The sequence below is a fragment of the Ranitomeya variabilis genome, chromosome 1 (assembly GCF_051348905.1).
Source record: "Ranitomeya variabilis isolate aRanVar5 chromosome 1, aRanVar5.hap1, whole genome shotgun sequence".
NCBI classification, from domain to species: Eukaryota; Metazoa; Chordata; class Amphibia; order Anura; family Dendrobatidae; genus Ranitomeya; species Ranitomeya variabilis.
The window spans coordinates 321,606,220-321,632,424 of record NC_135232.1 but is presented as its reverse complement, the minus strand read 5'-3'; the positions used below and the strand labels follow the sequence as shown (position 1 = coordinate 321,632,424).

Here is a 26,205-nt window from a genome sequence, read left to right as displayed (position 1 = left end):
AAACAGGAAAGCTATCTTGCCTCAGAGAAAATTCCCAAAGGATAGGACAGCCCCCCATAAATATTGACTGTGAGAGGAGAAGGAAATGACATACGTAGTATGAAACAAGATTTAGCAAAGGAGGCCACTTCTAGCTAGATAGACAGTAAGGAAAGGACACTGTGCGGTCAGTAATAAAAACTAGAAAAAGTTCACCGCAGAGATATGCAAAAATCTCCACACCTGACTAAAGGTGTGGAGGGCAAAATCTGCAGCCCAGAGATTCCAACTTAGCTAAATAGATCCATACTGATAACCTGGACAAATGAGCAAAACATAGAATGTGCTGAACAATAAGTCCACAACAAGTGGACTGCAAAAGGACAAGCAAGGACTTATCTTTGCTGAACTGGACAGAGTGTCAGGGAAATCCAAAAGAGCAGTGGCTCCAAGCAGGAACAATTGACAACTGGCATTGATTGAGGGATAAGGCCAGACTAAAATAGCCGAGCCAGAAAGACGATCAGTGGAAGCAGCTGCTGATGCTAAATCCAAGAAGCAGCTATACCACTCAAAACCACAGGAGGGAGCCCAAGAGCAGAATTCACAAAAGTGCTACTTACAACCACCGGAGGGAGCCCAAGAGCGGAATTCACAACAAGGTGCTGGCGCAGTTCTCACCCAGAAGTCGTCGTCTGGCCGGATGGTCACCTGTGGATTCTTCTCGAAAGTCTTTTCTGTTTCTGAGAAGAATTATTCCGTAGGAGATCGTGAATTGTTGGCTATCAAGTTGGCTCTGAAGGAGAGGCGTCACCTTCTTGAGGGTGCTGCTCATCAGGTTATCATTTACACAGATCATAAGAATCTTGCTTATCTTCAATCTGCTCAGAGACTGAATCCTCGTCAAGCCCGGTGGGCCTTGTTTTTTGCTCGATTTAATTTTGTTCTTCATTTTCGACCAGCTGATAAAAACATTAAAGCCGATGCACTTTCCAGAGCGTTTTTTGCCTCCAGATTTTGTGGAAGGACCGCACCACATCATTGAACCATCCAGATTAGTGTCGGTGGCCGCGGTTAATCTTGCTCGACTCCCTCCAGGTAAAACCTTTGTTTCTACTTCAGATCGGAAACGAGTTCTTCGGTGGGGTCATTCTTCTGAGTTGGCCGGTCATGCCGGACAAAGGAAGACTCTGCTACTCATCTCCCGTTACTATTAGTGGTCTACCATGGGCAAAGATGTTCAGGATTATGTGGCTGCCTGTCCTTCGTGTGCTTGCAACAAGACTGATAAGCGTTTGCCTTCCGGACGGTTATTACCTCTGTTTGTTCCCTCAGTACCCTGGCAGCACATCGCAATGGACTTCATTACTGATCTCCCTGTCTCCTCTGGCTGTTCAGTCATCTGGGTTGTGGTGGATCGTTTTTCGAAGATGGCGCATTTCGTTCCTGGTCTCCCGTCTGCTTCAGAGCTCGCTGATCATTTCATTCAACATATCTTCCGTCTTCATGGGTTTCCTCTACACATCGTATCCGACAGGGGTGTCCAGTTCACCTCCAAGTTGTGGAGAGCACTTTTTAAGTCTGTGCAAGTGGAGCTGGACTTCTCTTCTGCATATCACCCTCAATCCAATGGGCAAGTAGAGAGTACCAATGAAATTCTGACAGGATTTTTGCGTCACTTCGTCAACGTACATCATGATGACTGGATCAAGTTGCTGCCTTGGGCAGAATTCTCGTACAACAATCAAGTAAGTGAGTCTTCTGGTAAATCTCCCTTTCAGATTGTGTTTGGACTCCAACCCAGGATTCCGCTTCCCATCTCTGGGTCTTCTGGCGTTCCTGCAGCTGATACCTTTCCGGAGGAATTCTCGAAAGTATGGAGCGACACCAAGGTTGCCTTAGAGAGAGCTTCACTACGTATGAAGAAGCATGCGGACAAAAGACGTCTGGAGGCTCCCTCCTTCCGGCCAGGGGATAAGGTATGGCTTTCCTCCAAGTATGTCCGTCTGAAGTTGCCCTCTTACAAACTGGGTCCCCGCTTCATCGGTCTATTTGAAGTCCTGAAACGGATTAACGCAGTCTCGTACAAATTGAAACTGTCGGCTTTCTTACGGGTGTCTAATTCTTTTCATGTTTCCCTCCTCAAACCCGTACTTTTGAGTTCATTTTTTAAAGATCCTGGTTCCACTCCAGATCCCGTCAGTGAGGAGGATGTGTTTGAGGTAGAGAATATCTTGGCCACTAAAAGAATAAGGGGTAAGATCTATTTTTTGGTGGATTGGAGGGGCTTCGGTCCTGAGGAGAGGTCATGCGAGCCTAGAGAGAATATCCGTGCTCCTCTTCTTCTGAAAAAATTCTACGCAGGCTTGAAAAAGAGGGGGCGTAAAGAGGGGGATACTGTTACACCCGGTCTGTTTACTGTACCTCCAGGGGGTCTCCGTCGGGTCTCTTGCTCTGTGCCGGTTTCACGCTGTCTGGACACAGCCCTCACCCCTCCTTCCTCTCCTGCTTCCTGGCGTGTGGCCAGCAGGTTCCCTGGCAGAGTTCTTAGGTCTCTTAAAGAGACAGTGTGCATTTTACAAATGTTGTCTCTAGCTAATGGCGTGTGTTTATCTGCTATTTCTGGCCCCTCCACCATAGGGAGGGCACCGGAGCAACAAGTGCCTACTGTTGCTAACTTCCGGTTCCTGTTATCTTGCGCTTCTGTTTCTGAAGTATCTGCAAGGAACTCCGCTCATTCTGTCTGTCTCCACAGATCTTCTGCTACCAGTTACCCGGTTATTCTGGACTGCTTCCGCAGTATCTACACTGGACCCGTCTACTTCTGCCAGTCTGCCAGCCTCACTTCCGGACCACGCCAGTACTCCCGGTGCCAGCGTCTACTCCTACACCCAGTATCCTCCAGTCAGCTCTGCAACATCCGCTAACCTTGCTGGACCGTCTGTTCCGCTGGGACAGCCGCCACGAGTTCGGGGTCTAACTGAAGGTAGCACCCGTGTCCTCCAGGCATTCCGTTCTGTCCCTGTTCGAGGGGACTTACTACGGGTGTCTGGGGCTCACGCAGTAACGCTCCCTTCGGAGCCCCCCGGACCATGGTCTAGTGGTTCCACATCAATCCTTAATAAATACGAATGTGAACTACTACATCTGTGCCTCCATTTCCATTCGTTACAGTATCAAAGCCCACGTAATATATAACACAGCCCACGTAGTATATAGCAATGTGGCACTATATCCCTGTTAAAAAAAAGAATTAAAATAAAAAATAGTTATATACTCACCTTCCGGCGGCCCCCGGATCCAGGCGAGGCGTCTAGCGATGCTCCTCACGACGCTCCGGTCCCAAGAATGCATTGCAGTCTCGCAAGATGATGACGTGGCGGTCTCGCGAGACCGCTACGTCATCATCTTGCGAGGCCGGCCGTGACCAATCAGCGACGCGGGATTTCCGTGACAGAAAGAAAGACAGACAGACGGGAGTGACCCATAGACAATTATATAAATAGATGATGTTAAGTGAAATTTCATATATTCTAGATATTTTTGCTGCTACTTTTATCTAATAGGACCCAGGATCCAAAAACTGTTTAATATTGTAAATAATACATCATCCACATTATATCTCCATCCAGCCAAAGTACTTGTTTTTAATTTGCATTCACTTTCACATGTTTTCACTTTGTTCAGCAATAATGTCAATTAATTATCATACCGGGGTTTTCATCGGATCTCGGTGTAAAACAAGCTACATGTTGGATATCATGACTAAGGGTGCTTGGTCACCAGAAACACGTTGCTGATGTTTTTATCCTCCACCGAGCACATCTTTTAAGTGAATAAATAAATTTTACTTTTTGTTATTGCTGATGTTTTTATCCTCCACCGAGCACATCTTTTAAGTGAATAAAGAAAAGTTTTTTCACTACCTCGTTGAGCTGGATTCCTCATTTTTTTGATTCTGATTCCTCCATGCTCTGACACAGCGATTCTGTGCTCCGAGCTTCCAAGGATGTCGATTATGGTGAGCTGGACTTTGTTTGATTATATATATTACATAGATAGAATAAAAGCCGGTAATTCAGGAGCGGCGTAGTGTAAAATCACAGCAGGAGCCAATAGGATAGAAGAGATGGATTACATACAGTAAATACAAATAGAATAGGTAGATATAGAGATGTCAGTGACAAATACAATTAGTACAATATGTGTGCAGATTACTGTACATGTATATAATTAATAAAGATTATTTTTTGGAAAAAAATGGCGTGGGCTCCTGCACAATTTTCTTAAAGAAGTTGTCCACTACAATACATTTTTTTTTTCCATAAATCTTGCTAGTATGTGCCACTGAAAACATCCACTGTGTTTATTTTAGCAATATTACCTTTTATCATGCTGTATTAGCACATCTTTAGTTCTGGATCCAGCTCTCATGGGGTTAATCAACAACTTCCTTACTCCTGAGTTATTGTGCTCTAATACTACAAGTTCCATGATGCTTTGCACTGGCCACTAAGCACGAACCTACCACACCCACTCCAAAACACACCCAAACCTCTCCCCCCTCTAGCTTCAAAAAGATTTGTAATGTCATTTCTGTCCAACCTCCTCTTTTACATTTGCCCAACCCACACTCCATTACACACAGATAGACAGACAGATAGATAGATATGGGATAGATAGATAGATACCTACAGATATATCTACAGTATATATCTATGTCTATTTCCACAGATATGTCCATATCCATGTTTCTAAACCCCTTCACCCCTGGAGCTTTTTTCGTTTATCGCTCCCCTTCTTTCCAGAGCCATAATTTGTACGTCAATATGGCCATGTGAGGGCTTATCTTTTGTGGGACAAGTTCTACTTTTGAACGACATCATTGGTTTTACCATGTCGTGTAACAGAAAATGTGAAAAAAATGCAAAGTGCGATGAAATTGCAAAAAAAGTGCAATCCCACACTTGTTTTTTGCTTGGCTATTTTGCTATGTTCACTAAATGCTAAGGCTGTGTGCACACGTTGCGGATTTGATTGCAGATCCGCAGGGTTTTTTGCTGCACAGAATTGCATCAAATCTGCAGTGTAGTGCACAACCAATGTAAGTCTATGGGAGCCGCAGACTTGTGCACATGCTGCGGAAAAAGCCGCACCGAAACGCAGCTTTTTTTTTTTTCCGCAGCATGTCACTTGTTTTGTGCCGAACTGCAGCGTTTCTGCACCCTTAGGCCGAGATCACACACAGCGAGATACGGCCGAGTCTCGCAGGTTAAAACCAAGCTCTGGCACCAGCACTCCAGAGCAGAGCGTGCAGCCGCATAGCAATACATGGAGCTGCACGCTCCGCTTCGGAGTGTCGGTGCCAGAGCTTGTTTTTAACCTGCAAGACTCGACCGTATCTCGCTGTAGTGTGACTCCGGCCTTAGACTTTCATTGAGTCGGGCACATCCGCAGCAAAACCGCAGATATAAAAAAGATCTGCAGTTTTGCTGCAGATGTGGGTCCGAGAAATGCTGCAGTTCGGGAGGAGGGAAGTGTGTGGGCGGTGACTGTGTGCGTGTTTGTGTGTGCGGGCGGGGTCTGCGGGACTGTTCGGGTGTGTGCGGGACTGTTCAGGTGTGTGCGGGGCTGTGCAGGGGGTCTTTTGGGGTGTGTGTGCAGGCATCATCCGATGGGACTACAAGTACGCAGCATCCAATCTGCAGCTAAGGCTACTTTCACACTAGCGTTTTTTTGCATACATCGCAATGCGTAGTTTTGGCGAAAAAACGCATCCTGCAAAGTTGTCTGCAGGATGCGTTTTTTCCCCATAGATTTACATTGGCGACGTATTGCGACATATGCACACACGTTGCAACCGTCGTGCGACAGTTGCGTCGTGTTTTGGCGGACCGCCGGCAGCAAAAAACGTTACATGTAACTTTTTTTGTGCCGACGGTCCGCCATTTCCGACCGCGCATGCGCGGCCGGAACTTCGCCTCCACCTCCCCGCACCTCACAATGGGGCAGCGGATGCGTGGAAAAACAGCATCCGCTGCCCCCATTGTGCAGCGCATTCACTGCTAGCGTCGGTACGATGCTAGTGTGAAAGTAGCCTAATTCGGATGTAAGGTTTCCACCAAAACACGACGGATCTGTTGCACGACGGATGCGACGTGTGCCCATCCGTCGCTAATACAAGTCTATGGGCAAAAAATGCATCCTGCAAGCACATTTGCAGGATCCGTTTTTTGCCCATAACGACGGATTGCGACGGAGCCCAGAAGACGGAAGTGTGAAAGTAACATAATCAGGACAGTGGACACGCACCCTACACTATCCATACATCTATCAATAGATATATCTATCCAGATATATCTATAGATAGATATATGAATAGATAGATGTATGCATCTATAGATCTATCTATATGGAGATCTATCTATCCATATCATCTATCTGTCTATCTGTGTGTGTAATTGACTGTGGGTTGGACAAATGTAAAAGAGGAGGTTGGACAATAATGACATCACAAATCTTTTTTTTTTGTTCAATAATATATCTTTATTTAGCTTACAAAAACGCACAAAAAACGCACCTAAAAAAATGGATCAAAACCGTGCAAAAAATGCACCAAAAACTGCACCAAAAAAGCATCAAACCTGCATCAAAAACGCATCAAAACTGCACCAAAAACTGCAGCAAAACCGCAGCAAAAACTGCATCAAAACTGCATCAAAACTGCACCAAAAACGCATCAAAACCGCAGCAAAAACTGCATCAAAACCGCAGCAAAAACTGCAGCAAAAACGCATGAAAACCACACCAAAAACCGTGAAAAAAATGCATAAAAAACGCAGCTGAGTTTTCTGCAAGGAGATGCAGATTTTGTGCAGAAAATTCTGCACCCAAATCTGCAACGTGTGCACACAGCATAAAACAGACCTGCCATTATGATTCGCCAGGTCATTACGAGTTCATAGACACCAAACACGTCTAGGTTATTTTTTATCTAAGTGGTGAAAAAAAAATCCAAACTTTGCTAAAAAGAAATAAAATAATTTCTTTCCGATACGCGTAGCGTCTATATTTTCTGAGATATCTGGTTGGGTCAGGGCTAATTTTTTGCGTGCCAAGCTGAGGTTTTTAATGATACCACTTTTGTGCAGATACGTTCTTTTGATCGCCCTTTATTGTATTTTAGTGCAATGTCGCGGCGACCAAAAAAACATAATTTTGGCTTTTGATTTTTTTTTTCTTGCTACGCCATTGAGCGATCATGTAAATTTTTTTGTTGTATTGAAAACAGCTGAAGTGTTGCGGCTTTGAAGTGGGCTCACCGCCGAAGCCCACCTCAAAGCGGGGGATACTGCCAGCTGACGTACTATTCCGTCAGCTGGCAGAAAGGGGTTAATGAACACTGTTTCAGTTAAAAAAAAACGAAAAATAAATGCCAATTTTCTGCGCCAGAGGGGGAAAGCCGACAGCCGGGGGCCAATATTTGTAGCCTGGGAAGGGGGTAATACCCATGGCCCCTCCCACGCTATGAATATCAGCCCGCAGCTGTCTGCGTAGCCTTTACTGGCTATTAAAATAGGGTGACCCCCCAAAAAAAATGACGTGGGGTCCCCCTATATTTTATAGCCAGAAAGGCTACGCAGACAGCTGCGGGCTGATATTCATAGCCTAGAGAGGGGCCATGGATATTGGCTCCCCCCGGCTACAAATACCAGCCTGCAGCCGCCCCAGAAATGGCGCATCTGTAAGATGCGCCAATTCCAGCACTTAGCCCCTCTCTTCCCACTCCCGAGTAGCAGTGGGATATGGGGTAATAAGGGGTTAACGTCACCTTGCTATTGTAAGGTGACATTAAGCCGGGTTAATAATGGAGAGGCGTCAATAAGACACCTATCCATTATTAATCCTAGTGTAGTGAAAGAGTTAAAAAAAAAAGACACAGCCAGAAAAAAGTATTTTAATATTCTTCATTTAACCATACTCACCATACTTCAGCGCCTGCAAAATACGTAAAATAATAAACCGTATACTACCTGTCTGCCGTAGTCCAATTAATAACGAGGGTCCCACGACAATCTCCCCTATAGAACAGTGACATCGGGTGATGTCACTGCTCTATAGGATCCTCAGTGACACACTGACAGGAGACAATGGCTCCTGCAGTGCATCACTGAGGTTACTATAGTTCAAAGTCTCACTTTATGGCAATTGCGTGGGAAGATTTCTCACACAGCAATGCCAAAAGTGAGACTAGGGACTATTTTCTCACAGGGGTGCAGGAATACATTGTGAGGAATACATTGTGGAAGGATACCTTCCATCATTGCATTCCTGGAGCCCCTGGAGAGCGGTCGCATCAGCTGATGCGGCTGTTCTCCACGGGAGGTCGTCGTGGGACACTCGTGGATTTCTGCGGATCAGGGAGTATATTGTTTGTTTATTATTTTAATATTTTTTACAGATGACACTGGCTTCGGGGATCAAGGTGACAAGTGATGGTAAGTATATTCTCTATGTTTAATGTACTGTATGTATGTACTGTATGTGGCATGTCGCATGTTGCATGTCGTCACATGTTGCATGTCATCGCATGTCACATGCCGCATGTCGTCGCATGCAGCATGTCGTTGCATGTCATCGCATGTCGCAAGCGGCATATCGCATGTCATCACATGTTGCATGTCGTCGCATGTCATATGCCGCATGTCATCGCATGGTGCATGTTGCATGTCATCGCATGTTGCATGTTATCGCATGTTGCATGTCGCCGCATGTTGCATGTCGTCGCATGGTGCATGTAGCATGTTGCATGTCATCACATGTCATCACATGCTGCATACCGCATGTTGCATGTCGTATGTTGCATGGCGTATGTTGCATGTCGTCACATGTTGCATGCTGCATGTCATCGCATGTTGCATGATGTCACATGGTGTATGTTGTATGTCTATATGTACTGTATGTGTGTGTATGTGTTTTTTTTTACATTCAACACATTAGCCGGATGATGGGACTACTAATGTCCCATCATTGGCTAATGTGTCACTCACTGTCACTGTAGCAGGCAGAGCCCGATGGGACTTGTAGTCCCATCGGAAGATGCCTGCACACAGACACACACACACATCAATGACCCTCCCCCCCCAGCAGACCCCAGCACGGCCAGCAAACCCACCGCCCGCACATCCCGGCACCAGCCCACACATCCCGGCGCCGGCCCGCACATCCCGGCACCGGCACGCAGACCCCCGGCGCCCACACACAGACCCCCGGCGCCCGCACATCCCTGCCTAGCCCCGCCCGCAGCACAGCCCCACCCACCCCCAGCACAGCCCTGCAGACCCAGCGCCGCCCACAGCCCAGTCACTCTTGATGAGTGACCACTGTCTGTGGAGGCTGGGTCAAGCCTGCTGCTGACGTCACGTCAATTTCCAGAGTCTGGAAATTGACGTGACGTCGGCGTAAATAAGCGGCGGCTGCAGCCTGGGGGTCATGTGACCCGGACTCAGCCACCGCCATAGCGCTGCTCACAGGCGAATACGGCAACGGAAGGTATTTACACAATTCATAAGGCTGTGTGCACAAGTTGCTGATTTTTCGCAGTTTTTTCGAGATAAAAACGCTATAAAACTGCAAAAAAACAGCATGCAATATGCTTCCCATCATTTAGAATGAATTCCGCAATTTTTGTGCACATGATGCGTTTTTTTCCACGAAAAAAATGCATCGCGGTAAAAAACGCAGCATGTTCATTAATTTTGAGGTTTTTTTGCAGATTTCCCACTATAAAATGCATTGGGAAAAGTCCAGAAAAAAACGCAGCAAAAACGCATGCAGATTTCTTGCAGATTTCTTGCTGAAAATTTTCAGGTTTTTCTCAGGAATTTTCTGCAAGAAATCCTGAACGTGTGCACATAGCCTTAGGGGCCCCGAGGGGGATACATTGGGGGGTTAACTGAAAGTAGTGGACAACCCCTTTAACCAGCAGAGAGAAAGCCGATGTCTGGGAGCCAATGTTTATAGCCTGGGAAGGGGGTAATACCGATGGAGCTTCCTAGGCTATGAATATCAGCTCACAGCTGTATAATTAGCCTTTACTGTATTAAAATGGACCCCACAACAAAAATGACGTTGGGTCACCCTATAATTAATAACCAGCAAAGGCTATGCAGACAGCTGCGGGCTGATATTAATAGGCTAGGAAGGGGCCATGGATACTGGCCCCCAGGCTAAAAACATCAGCTCTCAGCCGCCCCAGAAAAGGCGCATCTCCAAGATGCACCAATTCTGGCACTTAGCCTTGCTCTTTCCACTTGCTCTGTAGCGGTGGCAAGTGGGGTGATAGTTGAGGGGGTTTATGTAACCTTTGTATTGTCAGGTGACATCAAGCCCCGAGGTTAGTAATGGAGAGGCGTCAATAAGACGCTCGCATTACTAACCCCATAGTCACATTGTAAGAAAACACAGACACACAGAATAAAGTCATTTCATTGAAAAAATGACACAGACTCCTTTCATAATCTCAATTAAACCATTCTTATGACCTCGCCTAATTCTGAAATGCTCCAGGTACAGCTTGAATGTTATGGTAATGTTATATAATGTGGTCTTTCCCTTTTTTTTTTTTTTACTCTCAATACATTTAGGAGGCCGTAATGGCACAATGTAAATAAAATACGTAGAGTAGGACTGCCCCATTATAAGAATGCCGTGAAGTGGCAGGGTAGCTCAAATAATTGATCAATTGTTTGCTAAATGTCTCATATTTGAAATACAGATAGAACTTAGTATGTGCATGTGCACCTTATGTATTGTGTCCTGACCATAAGCAGTGCTGGCTTCTCCTCTTTTTAGTTTCTACATTGGTAAGTGGCTGACCACCACTGTTGCCACGCACGCTGGGTTAGGTACGCTTTTCTTTCTGTGTTCATTGTGATTGATAGGCTGCTGTTCACACACACAGCAGCCCTGCCCTGCCTCAGGCTCTAGTTAATTGTGCACCTGTGCCTCAGCCTGTCTCACCCTTTAACTTTGGTGCTGGTTTGGCAGTGTGGAAGCCAGATCTGAAATGTCCGCACAGGACCTGATCGGCCTTTACCTGCGCTTCCCCTTTCCGGCACCAAGGGAGTGATTCTGAAATGCTCCAGGTACAGCTTGCATGTTATGGTAATGTTATATAATGTGGTCTTTCCCTTTTTTTTTTTTTTTTTTTTTTTACTCTCAATACATTTAGGAGGCCGTAATGGCACAATGTAAATAAAATACGTAGAGTAGGACTGCCCCATTATGAGAATGCCGTGAAGTGGCAGGGTAGCTCAAAGAATTGATCAATTGTTTGCTAAATGTCTCATATTTGAAAGCATTAAGCTACTTACGGGTAGCGGCATTTTTCGGAGGCCCATGACAGCACTACGAGAGAGGGGATCCGCCCTTAAGGAACAGGAAACCTACAGATACCAAGAAGGGGTGCCGATACAACAAATCTTAGAGTTTCTACAGAAGGGGTTTGAGCTAAAACTCTCTACTAGTACCCTTAGAGTACAGGTCTCAGCTCTGGGTGCCCTGTTTTCCTGTAATATAGCTAACAACTATTGGATATCGAGGTTTATGAAGGCAGTCTGTAGAACTAGACCAGTGTATAAAGACCGATCGGTTCCGTGGGATTTAAATTTAGTTCTATCCTCACTAACAAAACCCCCATTTGAACCTCTACAAGAGGCCTCGATTAAAATGTTGACACTTAAGACAGCCTTCTTGATCGCCATAACCTCAGCTCGCAGGATAGGGGATATCCAGGCACTTTCCAGGCTTCCCCCATATACAGAGTTCCTGTCTGACAGGGTAGTCCTTAGGGTACCGTCACACAGTGCCATTTTCATCGCTACGACGGCACGATTCGTGACGTTGCAGCGTCGTATAAGTATCGCTCCAGCGTCGTATACTGCGGTCACACGTTGCAATACACGGCGCTGGAGCGATAATTTCATGACGTATTTGCGATGTAGAAGCCGTTGGTTACTGTGCGCACATCGTATACAACCTGTGTCACACGATGCAATCATGCCGCCACAGCGGGACACTAGACGACGAAAGAAAGTTTCAAACGATCTGCTACGACGTACGATTCTCAGCAGGGATCCGGATCGCAGTAGCGTGTCAGACACAGCGATATCGTAAATGCATCGCTGGAACGTCACGAATCGTGCCTTTGTAGCGATCAAAATTGCACTGTGTGATGGTACCCTTAGACCAGACCCAGCATATCTGCCGAAGGTAGCAACACGATTTCATAGGTCACAGGAGATAGTTTTACCATCTTTTGTTCCTAATCCATCTAATCCTAAAGAGCAGGAGCTTCATACGTTAGACGTTAGGAGATCTCTTCTACAGTATATTTCAGTCACCGATAGTTGGAAGAAGGATGAGGCACTGCTTCTTTCCTTCCAAGGTCCAAAGAAAGGTTGTAGAGTGTCAAAATATTTACTGGCTAGATGGATTAGGGAAACTATCTCTATGGCTTATACAGCGGGTGGGGGGCCAGCTCCGCAGAATCTAAAGGCACATTCCACCCGGGCCATGGCGTCATCCTGGGCAGAAAGATCTGGAGTATCGGTGGAACAAATATGTAAGGCGGCCACTTGGTCATCCCCTTCCACGTTCTTTAAGCACTATCGGTTGGATTTGGGGTCCTCCTCTGATCTTTCCTTCGGTTTAAGGGTGCTGCAGACTATAGTCCCTCCCTAAGGTAGCTTACATCTCTGTAAATCTCTCGTAGTGCTGTCATGGGAGTCCGAATAAAGCATTAAGCTACTTACGGGTAGCGGCATTTTTCGGAGGCCCATGACAGCACCCTTAGTTCCCTCCCTATTCACGTGGGGGTTGCACTTCCTAATTTGTATATAGTGTGTTATGTAGATCTCACGTATGGTGTCTAGCTACAATTTAATAGAATATTTTCGTTTTCAAAATGTATATAATGTATATGTGTATGCCACTAACCGCGGTAGTCCTCTCAAGGCTCTGAAATACAACTGATGCATGGGAGAGGAGCCACCCTTTTTGTATCTGTAGGTTTCCTGTTCCTTAAGGGCGGATCCCCTCTCTCGTAGTGCTGTCATGGGAGTCCGAATAAATACAGATAGAATTTAGTATGTGCATGTGCACCTTATGTATTGTGTCCTGACCATAAGCAGTGCTGGCTTCTCCTCTTTTTTGTTGACACACAGAATAAAGTCATTTCATTGAAAAAATGACACAGACTCCTTTAATAATCTCAATTAAACCATTCTTACGACCTCGCCTAATTCCACCGAAGCCCTCGTTCTCCTTTATAAACCAAAAATAAAAAACAACAATATCCCTCACCTCTTTGTCATTCTGTCCCATGCCGTAATCCATGTCTGGGGGATAATTCGTTTTCAACCTGGACGGGGCCAAGATGTGACCGTTCATGCTGAGAACTACTGGTAAATGAACTGCTGGGAACTCAGTCTCAGCAACTAGCGGTGACGTCACTGAGGCTCCGTTCCCAGCCGGAATGAACTGCGTTGACCTCTTGAGATCCCTTCTAGCACCGTGAGAAAGTTGCACAGTGCAGAGGCGAGTTCACCACAGTGAAATTCTCCCAGTGAACTCGCCTCTGCCCATGCAACTTTCTCACGGCGCTAGTGGGGATCTCACCAAGGTCACCGCAGTTCAGCCCGACTGGGAACATTGACATGCTCTATGTCAAAAAACGCTGCAAAACACAAAATCCTGACAACAAAAAAAAATAATGTGTGTGCATGAGATTTATGAAATCTCATAGGCTTTGCTAGTACTGTAAAAAGCAGCTGAAAATTAGCATAAAAAAACGCAGCAAAATCACCCAGTGTGAACTTAGGCTACTTTCACACTAGCGTCGGGCCGAGGTTACCGACGCTAGCGTTGTATACGCCGCACAACGGGGGCAGCGGATGCATTTTTCCAGTGCATCCGCTGCCCCATTGTGAGGTGCGGGGAGGTGGGGGCGGAGTTCCGTCCGCGCATGCGCGGTCGGAAAAAGCGGACCGTCGGCGGCAAAAAACGTTACATGTAGCGTTTTTTTGTGCCGACGGTCCGCCACAACACGGCGCACGACGGTTGCGAAGTGTCGCAATACGTCGCTTAATGTTAGTCTATGGGGAAAAAGCGCATCCTGCAAGCACTTTTGCAGGATGCGTTTTTTCGGCCAAACGATTCATTGCGACGGATTGCAAAAAACGCTAGTGTGAAAGTAGCCTTACCCTTACTGATGAACAATTAACCCCTTCCCGACATTTGACGTACTATCCCGTCGAGGTGGGGTGGGCCCGTATGACCGCCGACGGGATAGTACGTCATAGCCGATCGGCCGCGCTCACGGGGGGAGCGCGGCCGATCGCGGCCGGGTGTCGGCTGCATATCGCAGCTGACATCCGGCACTATGTGCCAGGAGCGGTCACGGACCGCCCCCGGCACATTAACCCCCGGCACACCGCGATCAAACATGATCGCGATGTGCCGGCGATGCAGGGAAGCATCGCGCAGGGAGAGGGCTCCCTGCGGGCTTCCCTGAGCCCCCCGCAGCAACGCGATGTGATCGCGTTGCTGCGAGGGTCTTACCTCCCTCCCTGCCTGCTCCAGACCCGGATCCAAGATGGCCGCGGATCCGGGTCCTGCAGGGAGGGAGGTGGCTTCACAGACGCCTGCTCAGAGCAGGCACTGTGAAGCAGCCTGCACTTCAATCAGATCGGTGATCTGTCAGAGTGCTATGCAAACTGACAGATCACCGATCTGTATTGTCCCCCCCTGGGGCAAAGTAAAAAAGTAAAAAAAAAAATTTCCAAATGTGTAAAAAAAAATAAAAAAAAATATTCCAAAATAATGAAAAAAAAATAAAAATATTATTCCCATAAATACATTTCTTTATCTAAATTAAAAAAAAAAAACAATAAAAGTACACATATTTAGTATCGCCACGTCCGTAACGACCCAACCTATAAAACTGCCACACTAGTTAACCCCTTCAGTAAACACCGTAAGAAAAAAAAAAAAAAAACGAGGCAAAAAACAACGCTTTATTACCATACCGCCGAACAAAAAGTGGAATAACACGCGATCAAAAAGACTGATATAAATATCCATGGTACCGCTGAAAACGTCATCTTGTCCCGCAAAAAACAAGCCGCCATACAGCATCATCAGCAAAAAAATAAAAAAGTTATAGTCCTGAGAATAAAGCGATACCAAAATAATTATTTTTTCTATAAAATAGTTTTTATCGTATAAAAGCGCCAAAACATAAAAAAATGATATAAATGAGATATCGCTGTAATCGTACTGACCCGACGAATAAAACTGCTTTATCAATTTTACCAAACCCGGAACGGTATAAACGCCTCTCCCAAAAGAAATTCATGAATAGCAGGTTTTTGGTCATTCTGCCTCACAAAAATCGGAATAAAAAGCGATCAAAAACGGTCACGTGTCCGAAAATGTTACCAATAAAAACGTCAACTCGTCCCGCAAAAAACAAGACCTCACATGACTCTGTGGAGCAAATGTGGAAAAATTATAGGTCTCAAAATGTGGAGACGCAAAAACTTTTTTGCTATAAAAAGCGTCGCTGGTTTCACACTTCCGTTTTTGTCTGCAGCGTTTTTTGCACAAAAAAACGCATGCGTTTTTTCCCTATATTTAACATTGAAAACGCATGCGGTTTTTTTGTACGCGTTTGGTCGCGTTTTCAAACGCATGCGGTTTTTTTCTGCATGCGTTCATTTTCAGAAATACAACCTGCAGTATTTTCTTGCGTTTTTAAGCACATGCGTTTGTTTGCGTTAAAAACGCATGCATTTTTATCGAAAAAAAACAGAAAACACACTGAAAAGCCACCCACCACCATCAAGGTGATAAAGGGATCCAAACCCTAACCCTAACTCTACCCCTAACCTCACCCCTAACCGTTTAATGAACATTTTCTGACAGTCATAGTGCCACGTATTTCAGTGCCACGTATTTCAGTGCCACGTATTTCAGTGCCACGTATTTCAGTGCCACGTATTTCAGTGCCACGTATTTCAGTGCCACGTATTTCAGTGCCATGTATTTCAGTGCCACGTATCACGTATTTCAGTGGCACGTGTTTCAGTGCCACGTATTTCAGTGCCACGTATCACGTATTTCAGTGCCACATATTTTAGTACCACGTATTTCAGTTGCACGTATTTCAGTGCCACGTATTTCAGTGCCATGTATTTCAGTGCCACGTATCACGTATTTCAGTGCCACGTGTTTCAGTGCCACGTATTTAAGTGCCACGTATCACATATTTCAGTGCTACGTATTTCAGTGCCACGTATTTCAGTGCCACGTATTTCAGTGCCACGTATTTCAGTGCCACGTATTTAAGTGCCACATATCACATATTTCAGTGCCACTTATTTAAGTGCCACGTATTTCAGTGCCACGTATTTCAGTGCCACGTATTTCAGTGCCACGTGTTTCAGTGCCACGTATTTAAGTGCCACGTATCACGTATTTCAGTGCCACGTATTTCAGTGCCACGTATTTCAGTGCCACGTATTTCAGTGCCACGTATTTCAGTGCCACGTATTTCAGTCACGTTTAGGGTTAGGGTTAGGGGTAGGGTTAGGGTTAGGGCTAGGGTTGGAGGTAAAGTTAGGGTTGGGGCTAAAGTTAGGGTTGGGGCTAAAGTTAGGGTTAGGGTTTGGATTACATTTACGTTTGGATTAGGGTTGGGATTAGAATTATGGGTGTGTCAGGGCTAGGGGTGTGGTTAGGGTTACCGTTGGGATTAGGGTTAGGGGTGTGTTTGGGTTAGGGTTTCAGGTAGAATTGGGGGGTTTCCACTGTCCAGGCACATCAGGGGCTCTCCAAGCGCGACATGGCGTCCAATCTCAATTCCAGCCAATTCTGCGTTGAAAAAGTAAAACAGTGCTCCTTCCCTTCCGAGCTCTCCCGTGCGCCCAAAAAGGGGTTTACCCCAACATATGTGTTATCAGCGTACTCGGGACAAATTGAACAACAACTTCTGGGGTCCAAGTTCTCTTGTTATCCTTAGGAAAATAAAAATTTGGGGGGCTAAAAATCATTTTTGTGGGAAAAAAAAGATGTTTTATTTTCACGGCTCTGCATTATAAACTGTAGTGAAACACTTGGGGGTTCAAAGTTCTCACAACACATCTAGATAAGTTCCTTGGGAGGTCTAGTTTCCAATATGGGGTCACTTGTGGGGGGTTTGTACTGTTTGGGTACATCAGGGGCTCTGCAAATGCAACGTGACGCCTGCAGACCAATCCATTTAAGGCTGCATTCCAAATGGCGCTCCTTCCCTTCCGAGCTCTGTCATGCGCCCAAACAGTGGTTCCCCCCGACATATGGGGTATCAGCGTACTCAGGACAAATTGGACAACAACTTTTGGGGTCTAATTTATCCTGTTACCCTTGTGAAAATACAAAACTGGGGGCTAAAAAATCATTTTTGTGAAAAAAAAAAAAGAATTTTTATTTTCACGGCTTTGCGCTATAAACTTTAGTGAAACACTTGGGGGTTCAAAGTTCTCAAAACACATCTAGATAAGTTCCTTGGGAGGTCTAGTTTCCAATATGGGGTCACTTGTGGGGGGTTTGTACTGTTTGGGTACATCAGGGGCTCTGCAAATGCAACGTGACGGCTGCTGACCAATCCATTTAAGTCTGCATTCCAAATGGCGCTCCTTCCCTTCCGAGCTCTGTCATGCGCCCAAACAGTGGTTCCCCCCCACATATGGGGTATCAGCGTACTCAGGACAAATTGGAAAACAAATTTTGGGGTCCAATTTATTCTGTTACCCTTGTAAAAATACAAAGCTGGGGGCTAAAAAATCATTTTTGAGAAAAAAAAAAAAAATTATTTTCACGGCTCTGCGTTATAATCTGTAGTGAAACACTTGGGGGTTCAAAGCTCTCAAAACACATCTAGATAAGTTCCTTAGGGGGTCTACTTTCCAAAATGGTGTCACTTGTAGGGAGTTTCAATGTTTAGGCACATCAGGGGCTCTCCAAACGCAACATGGCGTCCCATCTCAATTCCAGTCAATTTTGCATTGAAAAGTCAAATGGCGCTCCTTCCCTTCCAAGCTCTGCCATGCGCCCAAACAATGGTTTACACCCACATATGGGGTATCAGCGTACTCAGGACAAATTGCACAACATTTTTTGGGGTCCAATTTCTTCTCTTACCCTTGGGAAAATAAAAAATTGGGGGCGAAAAGATCATTTTTGTGAAAAAATATGATTTTTTATTTTTACGGCTCTGCATTATAAACTTCTGTGAAGCACTTGGTGGGTCAAAGTGCTCACCACACATCTAGATAAGTTCCTTAGGGGGTCTACTTTCCAAAATGGTGTCACTTGTAGGGAGTTTCAATGTTTAGGCACATCAGGGGCTCTCCAAACGCAACATGGCGTCCCATCTCAATTCCAGTCAATTTTGCATTGAAAAGTCAAATGGCGCTCCTTCCCTTCCAAGCTCTGCCATGCGCCCAAACAATGGTTTACACCCACATATGGGGTATCAGCGTACTCAGGACAAATTGCACAACATTTTTTGGGGTCCAATTTCTTCTCTTACCCTTGGGAAAATAAAAAATTGGGGGCGAAAAGATCATTTTTGTGAAAAAATATGATTTTTTATTTTTACGGCTCTGCATTATAAACTTCTGTGAAGCACTTGGTGGGTCAAAGTGCTCACCACACATCTAGATAAGTTCCTTAGGGGGTCTACTTTCCAAAATGGTGTCACTTGTAGGGAGTTTCAATGTTTAGGCACATCAGGGGCTCTCCAAACGCAACATGGCGTCCCATCTCAATTCCAGTCAATTTTGCATTGAAAAGTCAAATGGCGCTCCTTCCCTTCCAAGCTCTGCCATGCGCCCAAACAATGGTTTACACCCACATATGGGGTATCAGCGTACTCAGGACAAATTGCACAACATTTTTTGGGGTCCAATTTCTTCTCTTACCCTTGGGAAAATAAAAAATTGGGGGCGAAAAGATCATTTTTGTGAAAAAATATGATTTTTTATTTTTACGGCTCTGCATTATAAACTTCTGTGAAGCACTTGGTGGGTCAAAGTGCTCACCACACATCTAGATAAGTTCCTTAGGGGGTCTACTTTCCAAAATGGTGTCACTTGTAGGGAGTTTCAATGTTTAGGCACATCAGGGGCTCTCCAAACGCAACATGGCGTCCCATCTCAATTCCAGTCAATTTTGCATTGAAAAGTCAAATGGCGCTCCTTCCCTTCCAAGCTCTGCCATGCGCCCAAACAATGGTTTACACCCACATATGGGGTATCAGCGTACTCAGGACAAATTGCACAACATTTTTTGGGGTCCAATTTCTTCTCTTACCCTTGGGAAAATAAAAAATTGGGGGCGAAAAGATCATTTTTGTGAAAAAATATGATTTTTTATTTTTACGGCTCTGCATTATAAACTTCTGTGAAGCACTTGGTGGGTCAAAGTGCTCACCACACATCTAGATAAGTTCCTTAGGGGGTCTACTTTCCAAAATGGTGTCACTTGTAGGGAGTTTCAATGTTTAGGCACATCAGGGGCTCTCCAAACGCAACATGGCGTCCCATCTCAATTCCAGTCAATTTTGCATTGAAAAGTCAAATGGCGCTCCTTCCCTTCCAAGCTCTGCCATGCGCCTAAACAATGGTTTACCCCGACATATGGGGTATCAGCGTACTCAGGACAAATTGTACAACAACTTTGGGGGTCCATTTTCTCCTGTTACCCTTGGTAAAATAAAACAAATTGGAGCTGAAATAAATTTTGTGTGAAAAAAAGTTAAATGTTCATTTTTATTTAAACATTCCAAAAATTCCTGTGAAACACCTGAAGGGTTAATAAACTTCTTGAATGTGGTTTTGAGCACCTTGAGGGGTGCAGTTTTTAGAATGGTGTCACACTTGAGTATTTTCTATCATATAGACCCCTCAAAATGACTTCAAATGAGATGTGGTCCCTAAAAAAAAAATGGTGTTGTAAAAATGAGAAATTGCTGGTCAACTTTTAACCCTTATAACTCCGTCACAAAAAAAAATTTTGGTTCCAAAATTGTACTGATGTAAAGTAGACATGTGGGAAATGTTACTTATTAAGTATTTTGCGTGACATATGTCTGTGATTTAAGGGCACAAAAATTCAAAGTTGGAAAATTGCAAAATTTTCAAAATTTTCGCCAAATTTCCATTTTTTTCACAAATAAACGCAAGTTATATCGAATAAATTTTACCTTTAACATGAAGTACAATATGTCACGAGAAAACAATGTCAGAATCGCCAAGATCCGTCAAAGCGTTCCAGAGTTATAGCCTCATAAAGGGACAGTGGTCAGAATTGTAAAAATTGGCCCGGTCATTAACGTGCAAACCACCCTTGGGGGTGAAGGGGTTAATGAAGGGCTTTTGATTACAGCACCTAGCTACTAGTTACCCTCTAAATTCCTATAGAAGCATTAAAGGTGTACTTACTTTTGCACAAAAATACTTCTGCATTTTGACCTAGTTTTTGTTAAATAATGGCTCAGTGTAATTATTAGTTATGTGTAATTGTTCATCTGAGGTTGAGTCTACCTTCTAAGGAACAGATGATTTTTTTTTTTCCAATATGTCCTAATTCCATAGTAAAGCTAAGAATTCAGAGAGTGTTTGTAGCTTTTCTCATGACTGTGCATTTATAAAGCATATGCATAAATGTGTGGTATTAACTAAGAACAAATATTTGCTCTTCAGGAAACAAGTTCCAAGTTGTGAAAACACCCCCTTTAAGGTCATCTGAAGGTGATTTCTATAATCAACCATTTTTCAGTACATCTCCAATCAACGATGCTGGAAACACTGGATATGACTCCCCAGGAATGAGAGCAGGAGAACGGCTGAACTTAGCCTCATCACGGCCTTTCAAAGTCATGAGGATGTAAACTGAAGCGTCTTTTTGGAAGAATGTCCACATTTTCAGTGATATCTAATTATATAAATGTATAGATATATATCTCAAGTAAAGTAGAGGTAATTTAGTTTAAATGTTGTCTGCTTTAATTGAAATAAATATAATGTTTCATATTGGTCTAATATCCTATATTTATTATATGCCACATAAAGCCATGTTTCCTATGTAGAAACGTTGCCATCCGTTGGTTTCCTGAAACCTTTATCCCTTGGCCAGAAGTGGTTACCAAGAGAATTTCTCACTCAGAAGAACCTGTTTGGTGCTGTATTGCACAAACAGAAAATTTACTTAAATAGGCAATGTGTAATGCTTAAAGGGTATATCCGGGACTTTAAAAAAAATTAAAAAAAAACGGGGAAGAACGGCACTGTGCCCAACAGGCAGGTAAGTTGCTATTATTCTCCCCAGAGAATATAGCTAATGTAGGCATCAAAGCAGGAGGACACCTTATAATCAGCCTATTGTTAAGGGATGTTTCTAACAAGTATGGACTATCCAAAGTTGATTTCCAGCAAACATTCATTAGCTCTCCTTATGACAGGTGCTAAATCTTTGATCACTGAGGGCCATACAGTTGGGGCTCCTACTGATTACTAAAATGTTCAGAGGCGTAGCTAAGGTTTTGGTTCAGGGGGTGTGAAACTTCTGAGTGGGCTCCTAACCAGGTAACCTTGATTACAACTGGGTGACGCACCCTAATAGTTGAGGAGGACCTCAGCAGATGACCGCGCTGTTACTGAACATAATCTCTATATAAAGACCAACATAGATATTACTGCCACATGGTCAGTGGTAGATACCAGTCCTACAGAACATACAAGAGATCACAGCACAGTTGCAGATAATGTCTTACCGTTGACGTTCTTTCTGGTGGAACCATTCACTTTTCCTGTCTTTTCCATTTGGCCCAGACCGACATGACAACTTCTTCCATCCAGAACTCGGCTGCAGAGAATACAACAAAGACACATTTCACTTCTCATATTCCAGCCATCACCATCTATTCGCAACCTGCACAAACTCCTCATCCTGCTGATACCCCAATAATGAGCCTCTGCTGCCGTATGTGCCCCTATTACTGCACCTGCTGTGTGGTTCTCTGTGACTTCTAAATTCTAAAACACCCCTCTATAATATAGTAATGCAAGGTGCAAGTGCCCTAGAAAACAGTGCCCACATTTTGCCCCCTAGAAAGTAATGCCCTGTGTGCCCCTTTGACAGTCACAGTAACCCGAGTTCCCCTATAACAATAAGTGCCAACTTTACAATTAATAATGTCCCGAGTCTCCCCGCTGTACAGCTCCCCTATACACAGTATGATCCTATCTTATACACAGTATAATGCCCCCTCACTGTATAGAACCACCCACAGTATACTGACCCAGTATATTAGCCCCCAAACTGTTTGATGGCTCCAACACTGTATGATGGCCCCTTCACTGTAATCCCCACACTGTACGATGGCCCCCTCACAGTAATCTCCACACTGTATGATGGCCCCCTAGATAGCCTCCATATAGTATAATGCACCAGATTGTCCTAAATATAGTATAATGCACTCCCCATAGGCCTACTCTATATTGTATAATGCACCCCCATAGGCAGACTATGGCACAAGACAGCACCTCCACAGGTAGACTCTGCAGTATAAGACAGCACCTTCAGGCAGACCCTGTAGTATAAGACAGCACCCCATAGGCAGACCCTGTATTATAAGGCAGCACCCCATAGGCAGACCCTGTAGTATAAGGAAGCACCCCATAGGCAGACCCTGTATTATAAGGCAGCACCCCATAGGCAGACCCTGTAGTATTAGGCAGACCCTGTAGTATAAGGCAGCACCCCATAGGCAGATCCTGTAGTATAAGGCAGCAGCCCCATAGGCAGATCCTCTAGTATAAGGCAGCACCTCCATAGGCAGACCCTGTAGTATAAAGAAGCACCTATAAAAAAAAAATAATAAATACCTCTCTTCCTCCTTGTTCCAGCTATGCTCCAAGCTCCAGCTCATCTTCTGACAGCGGGCACCAGGTAGTGACATCATCATGCCCACTGTCAGTGTCGGTGTCGTCAGACGCTGACGGGGATAATGGGAGAAGGAGCGTAGCGCACCTTCCCTCATCAATGCGGTCAGCTGTATCGGCTAAATGCCGAAACAGTTGACCTTGTAGTGACGGGTGGGGGCCCACTGCTGGCAACGGGGCCCTCCCGCCTGCTCAGTGGCCCCACAGCGGGCTGCATAGCAGGGATATTTATTCTCCCTGCTTTGCCGCGGAACATAACGGCGCCCTAATGGGCCCCCTCTGAGTTCCTGGCCCGGGGCTATGGCCCCCTCTGCCCCCTTGGTAGCTACGCTACTGTGTGTAGTATAGGGGTGTGTGTAGTACACAGTACAGAGCAGTGTGTGTAGGATAGGGGTGTGTGTAGTACACAGTACAGAACAGTGTGTGTAGTATAGGGGTGTGTAGTACACAGTATAGGGGTGTGTGTAGTACACAGTACAGAGCAGTGTGTGTAGGATAGGGGTGTGGGAAGTACACAATATAGAACAGTGTGTGTAGTATAGGGGTGTGTAGTACACAGTATAGGGGTGTGTGTAGTACACAGTACAGAGCAGTGTGTGTAGTGCAGGGGTTTAGTATACAGAACAGAGCAGTGTGTGTAATATAGGGGTGTGTGTAGTGTACAGTACAGAGCAGTGTGTTTAGTATAGGGGTGTGTGTAGTATGCAGTACAGAGCAGTGTGTGGTATAGGGGTGTGTAGTATATAGTAGCAGTGTGTGTAGTATAGGGGTGTTTGTATTATACAGTACAGAGCAGTGTGTGTAGTATAGGGGTGTATAGTATACAGTACAGAGCAGTGTGTGTAGTATAGGGGTGTGTAGTATACAGTACATAGCAGTGTGTGTAGTATAGGGGTGTGTAGTATAGGGGTGTGTAGTATACAGTACAGAGCAGTGTGTAGTATAGGGGTGTGTAGTACAGAGCAGTGTGTAGTATAGGGGTGTGTGTAGTACACAGTACAGAGCAGTGTGTGTAGTATAGGGGTGTGTAGTATACAGTCCAGAGCAGTGTGTAGTATAGAGGTGTGTAGTATACAGTACAGAGCAGTGTGTGTAGTATACAGTACAGAGCAGTGTGTGTAGTATAGGGGTGTGTAGTATAGTAGTATACAGTACAGAGCAGTGTGTGTAGTATAGGGGTGTGTGTAGCATACAGTACAGAGCAGTGTGTGTAGTATAGGGGTGTGTAGCATACAGTACAGAGCAGTGTGTGTAGTATAGGGGTGTGTAGTATACAGTACAGAGCAGTGTGTGTAAAATAGGGGTGTGTAGTATACAGTACAGAGCAGTGTGTGTAGTACAGGGGTGTGTAGTATATAGTAGCAGTGTGTGTAGTATAGGGGTGTGTGTAGTATACAGTACAGAGCAGTGTGTGTAGTATAGGGGTGTGTAGTATATAGTAGCAGTGTGTGTAGTATCGGGGTGTTTGTATTATACAGTACAGAGCAGTGTGTAGTATAGGGGTGTATAGTATACAGTACAGAGCAGTGTGTGTAGTATAGGGGTGTGTAGTATACAGTACATAGCAGTGTGTGTAATATAGGGGTGTGTAGTATACAGTACAGAGCAGTATGTGTAGTATAGGGGTGTGTAGTATACAGTACAGAGCAGTGTGTAGTATAGGGGTGTGTAGTACACAGTACAGAGCAGTGTGTAGTATAGGGGTGTGTGTAGTACACAGTACAGAGCAGTGTGTGTAGTATAGGGGTGTGTAGTATACAGTCCAGAGCAGTGTGTGTAGTATACAGTACAGAGCAGTGTGTGTAGTATAGGGGTGTGTAGTATACAGTACAGAGCAGTGTGTGTAGTATAGGGGTGTGTGTAGTATACAGTACAGAGCAGTGTGTGTAGTATAGGGGTGTGTGTAGCATACAGTACAGAGCAGTGTGTGTAGTATAGGGGTGTGTAGCATACAGTACAGAGCAGTGTGTGTAGTATAGGGGTGTGCAGTATACAGTACAGAGCAGTGTGTGTAGTATAGGGGTGTGTAGTATACAGTACAGAGCAGTGTGTGTAGTATACAGTACAGAGCAGTGTGTGTAGTATAGGGGTGTGTAGTATACAGTACAGAGCAGTGTGTAGTATAGGGGTGTGTAGTATACAGTACAGAGCAGTGTGTAGTATAGGGGTGTGTAGTATACAGTACAGAGCAGTGTGTAGTATAGGGGTGTGTAGTATACAGTACAGAGCAGTGTGTAGTATAGGGGTGTGTAGTATACAGTACAGAGCAGTGTGTAGTATAGGGGTGTGTAGTACACAGTACAGAGCAGTGTGTGTAATATAGGGGTGTGTAGTATACAGTCCAGAGCAGTGTGTAGTATAGGGGTGTGTAGTATACAGTACAGAGCAGTGTGTGTAGTATACAGTACAGAGCAGTGTGTGTAGTATAGGGGTGTGTAGTATACAGTACAGAGCAGTGTGTGTAGTATAGGGGTGTGTGTAGTATACAGTACAGAGCAGTGTGTGTAGTATAGGGGTGTGTGTAGCATACAGTACAGAGCAGTGTGTGTACTATAGGGGTGTGTAGTATACAGTACAGAGCAGTGTCTGTAGTATAGGGGTGTGTAGTATACAGTACAGAGCAGTGTGTGTAGTATAGGGGTGTGTAGTATACAGTACAGAGCAGTGTGTAGTATAGGGGTGTGTAGTATACAGTACAGAGCAGTGTGTGTAGTATAGGGGTGTGTAGTATACAGTACAGAGCAGTGTGTAGTATAGGGGTGTGTGTAGCATACAGTACAGAGCAGTGTGTGTAGTATAGGGGTGTGTAGCATACAGTACAGAGCAGTGTGTGTAGTATAGGGGTGTAGTATACAGTACAGAGCAGTGTGTAGTATAGGGGTGTATAGTATACAGTACAGAGCAGTGTGTAGTACAGGGGTGTATAGTATACAGTACAGAGCAGTGTGTGTAGTGCAGGGGTGTGTAGTATACAATACAGTAGCAGTGTGTAGTATACAGTACAGAGCAGTGTGTAGTATAGGGGTGTGTGTAGTATACAGTAGCAGTGTGTGTGTAATATAGGGGTGTGTAGTATACAGTACAGAGCAGTGTGTGTAGTATAGGGGTGTGTAGTATACAGTACAGAGCAGTGTGTAGTATAGGGGTGTATAGTATACAGTACAGAGCAGTGTGTAGT

The 26,205-nt window shown here is 44.8% G+C and overlaps 1 protein-coding gene across 1 annotated transcript in view; it reads left to right on the top strand.

The window, feature by feature from the left end:
• CCNB1IP1 (cyclin B1 interacting protein 1) overlaps positions 1-21,623 on the top strand; it is a 44,728-nt gene extending 23,105 nt beyond the window's left edge. Inside the window, exons 3-4 of the mRNA XM_077280889.1 lie at positions 2,735-2,965; positions 20,787-21,623. Of these exons, the coding sequence (XP_077137004.1) occupies positions 2,735-2,965; positions 20,787-20,974 (419 nt within the window). The 3' untranslated portion in view covers positions 20,975-21,623. The remainder of the gene's footprint in view (positions 1-2,734; positions 2,966-20,786) is intronic.
• The last annotated feature ends 4,582 nt before the right edge of the window (positions 21,624-26,205 follow it).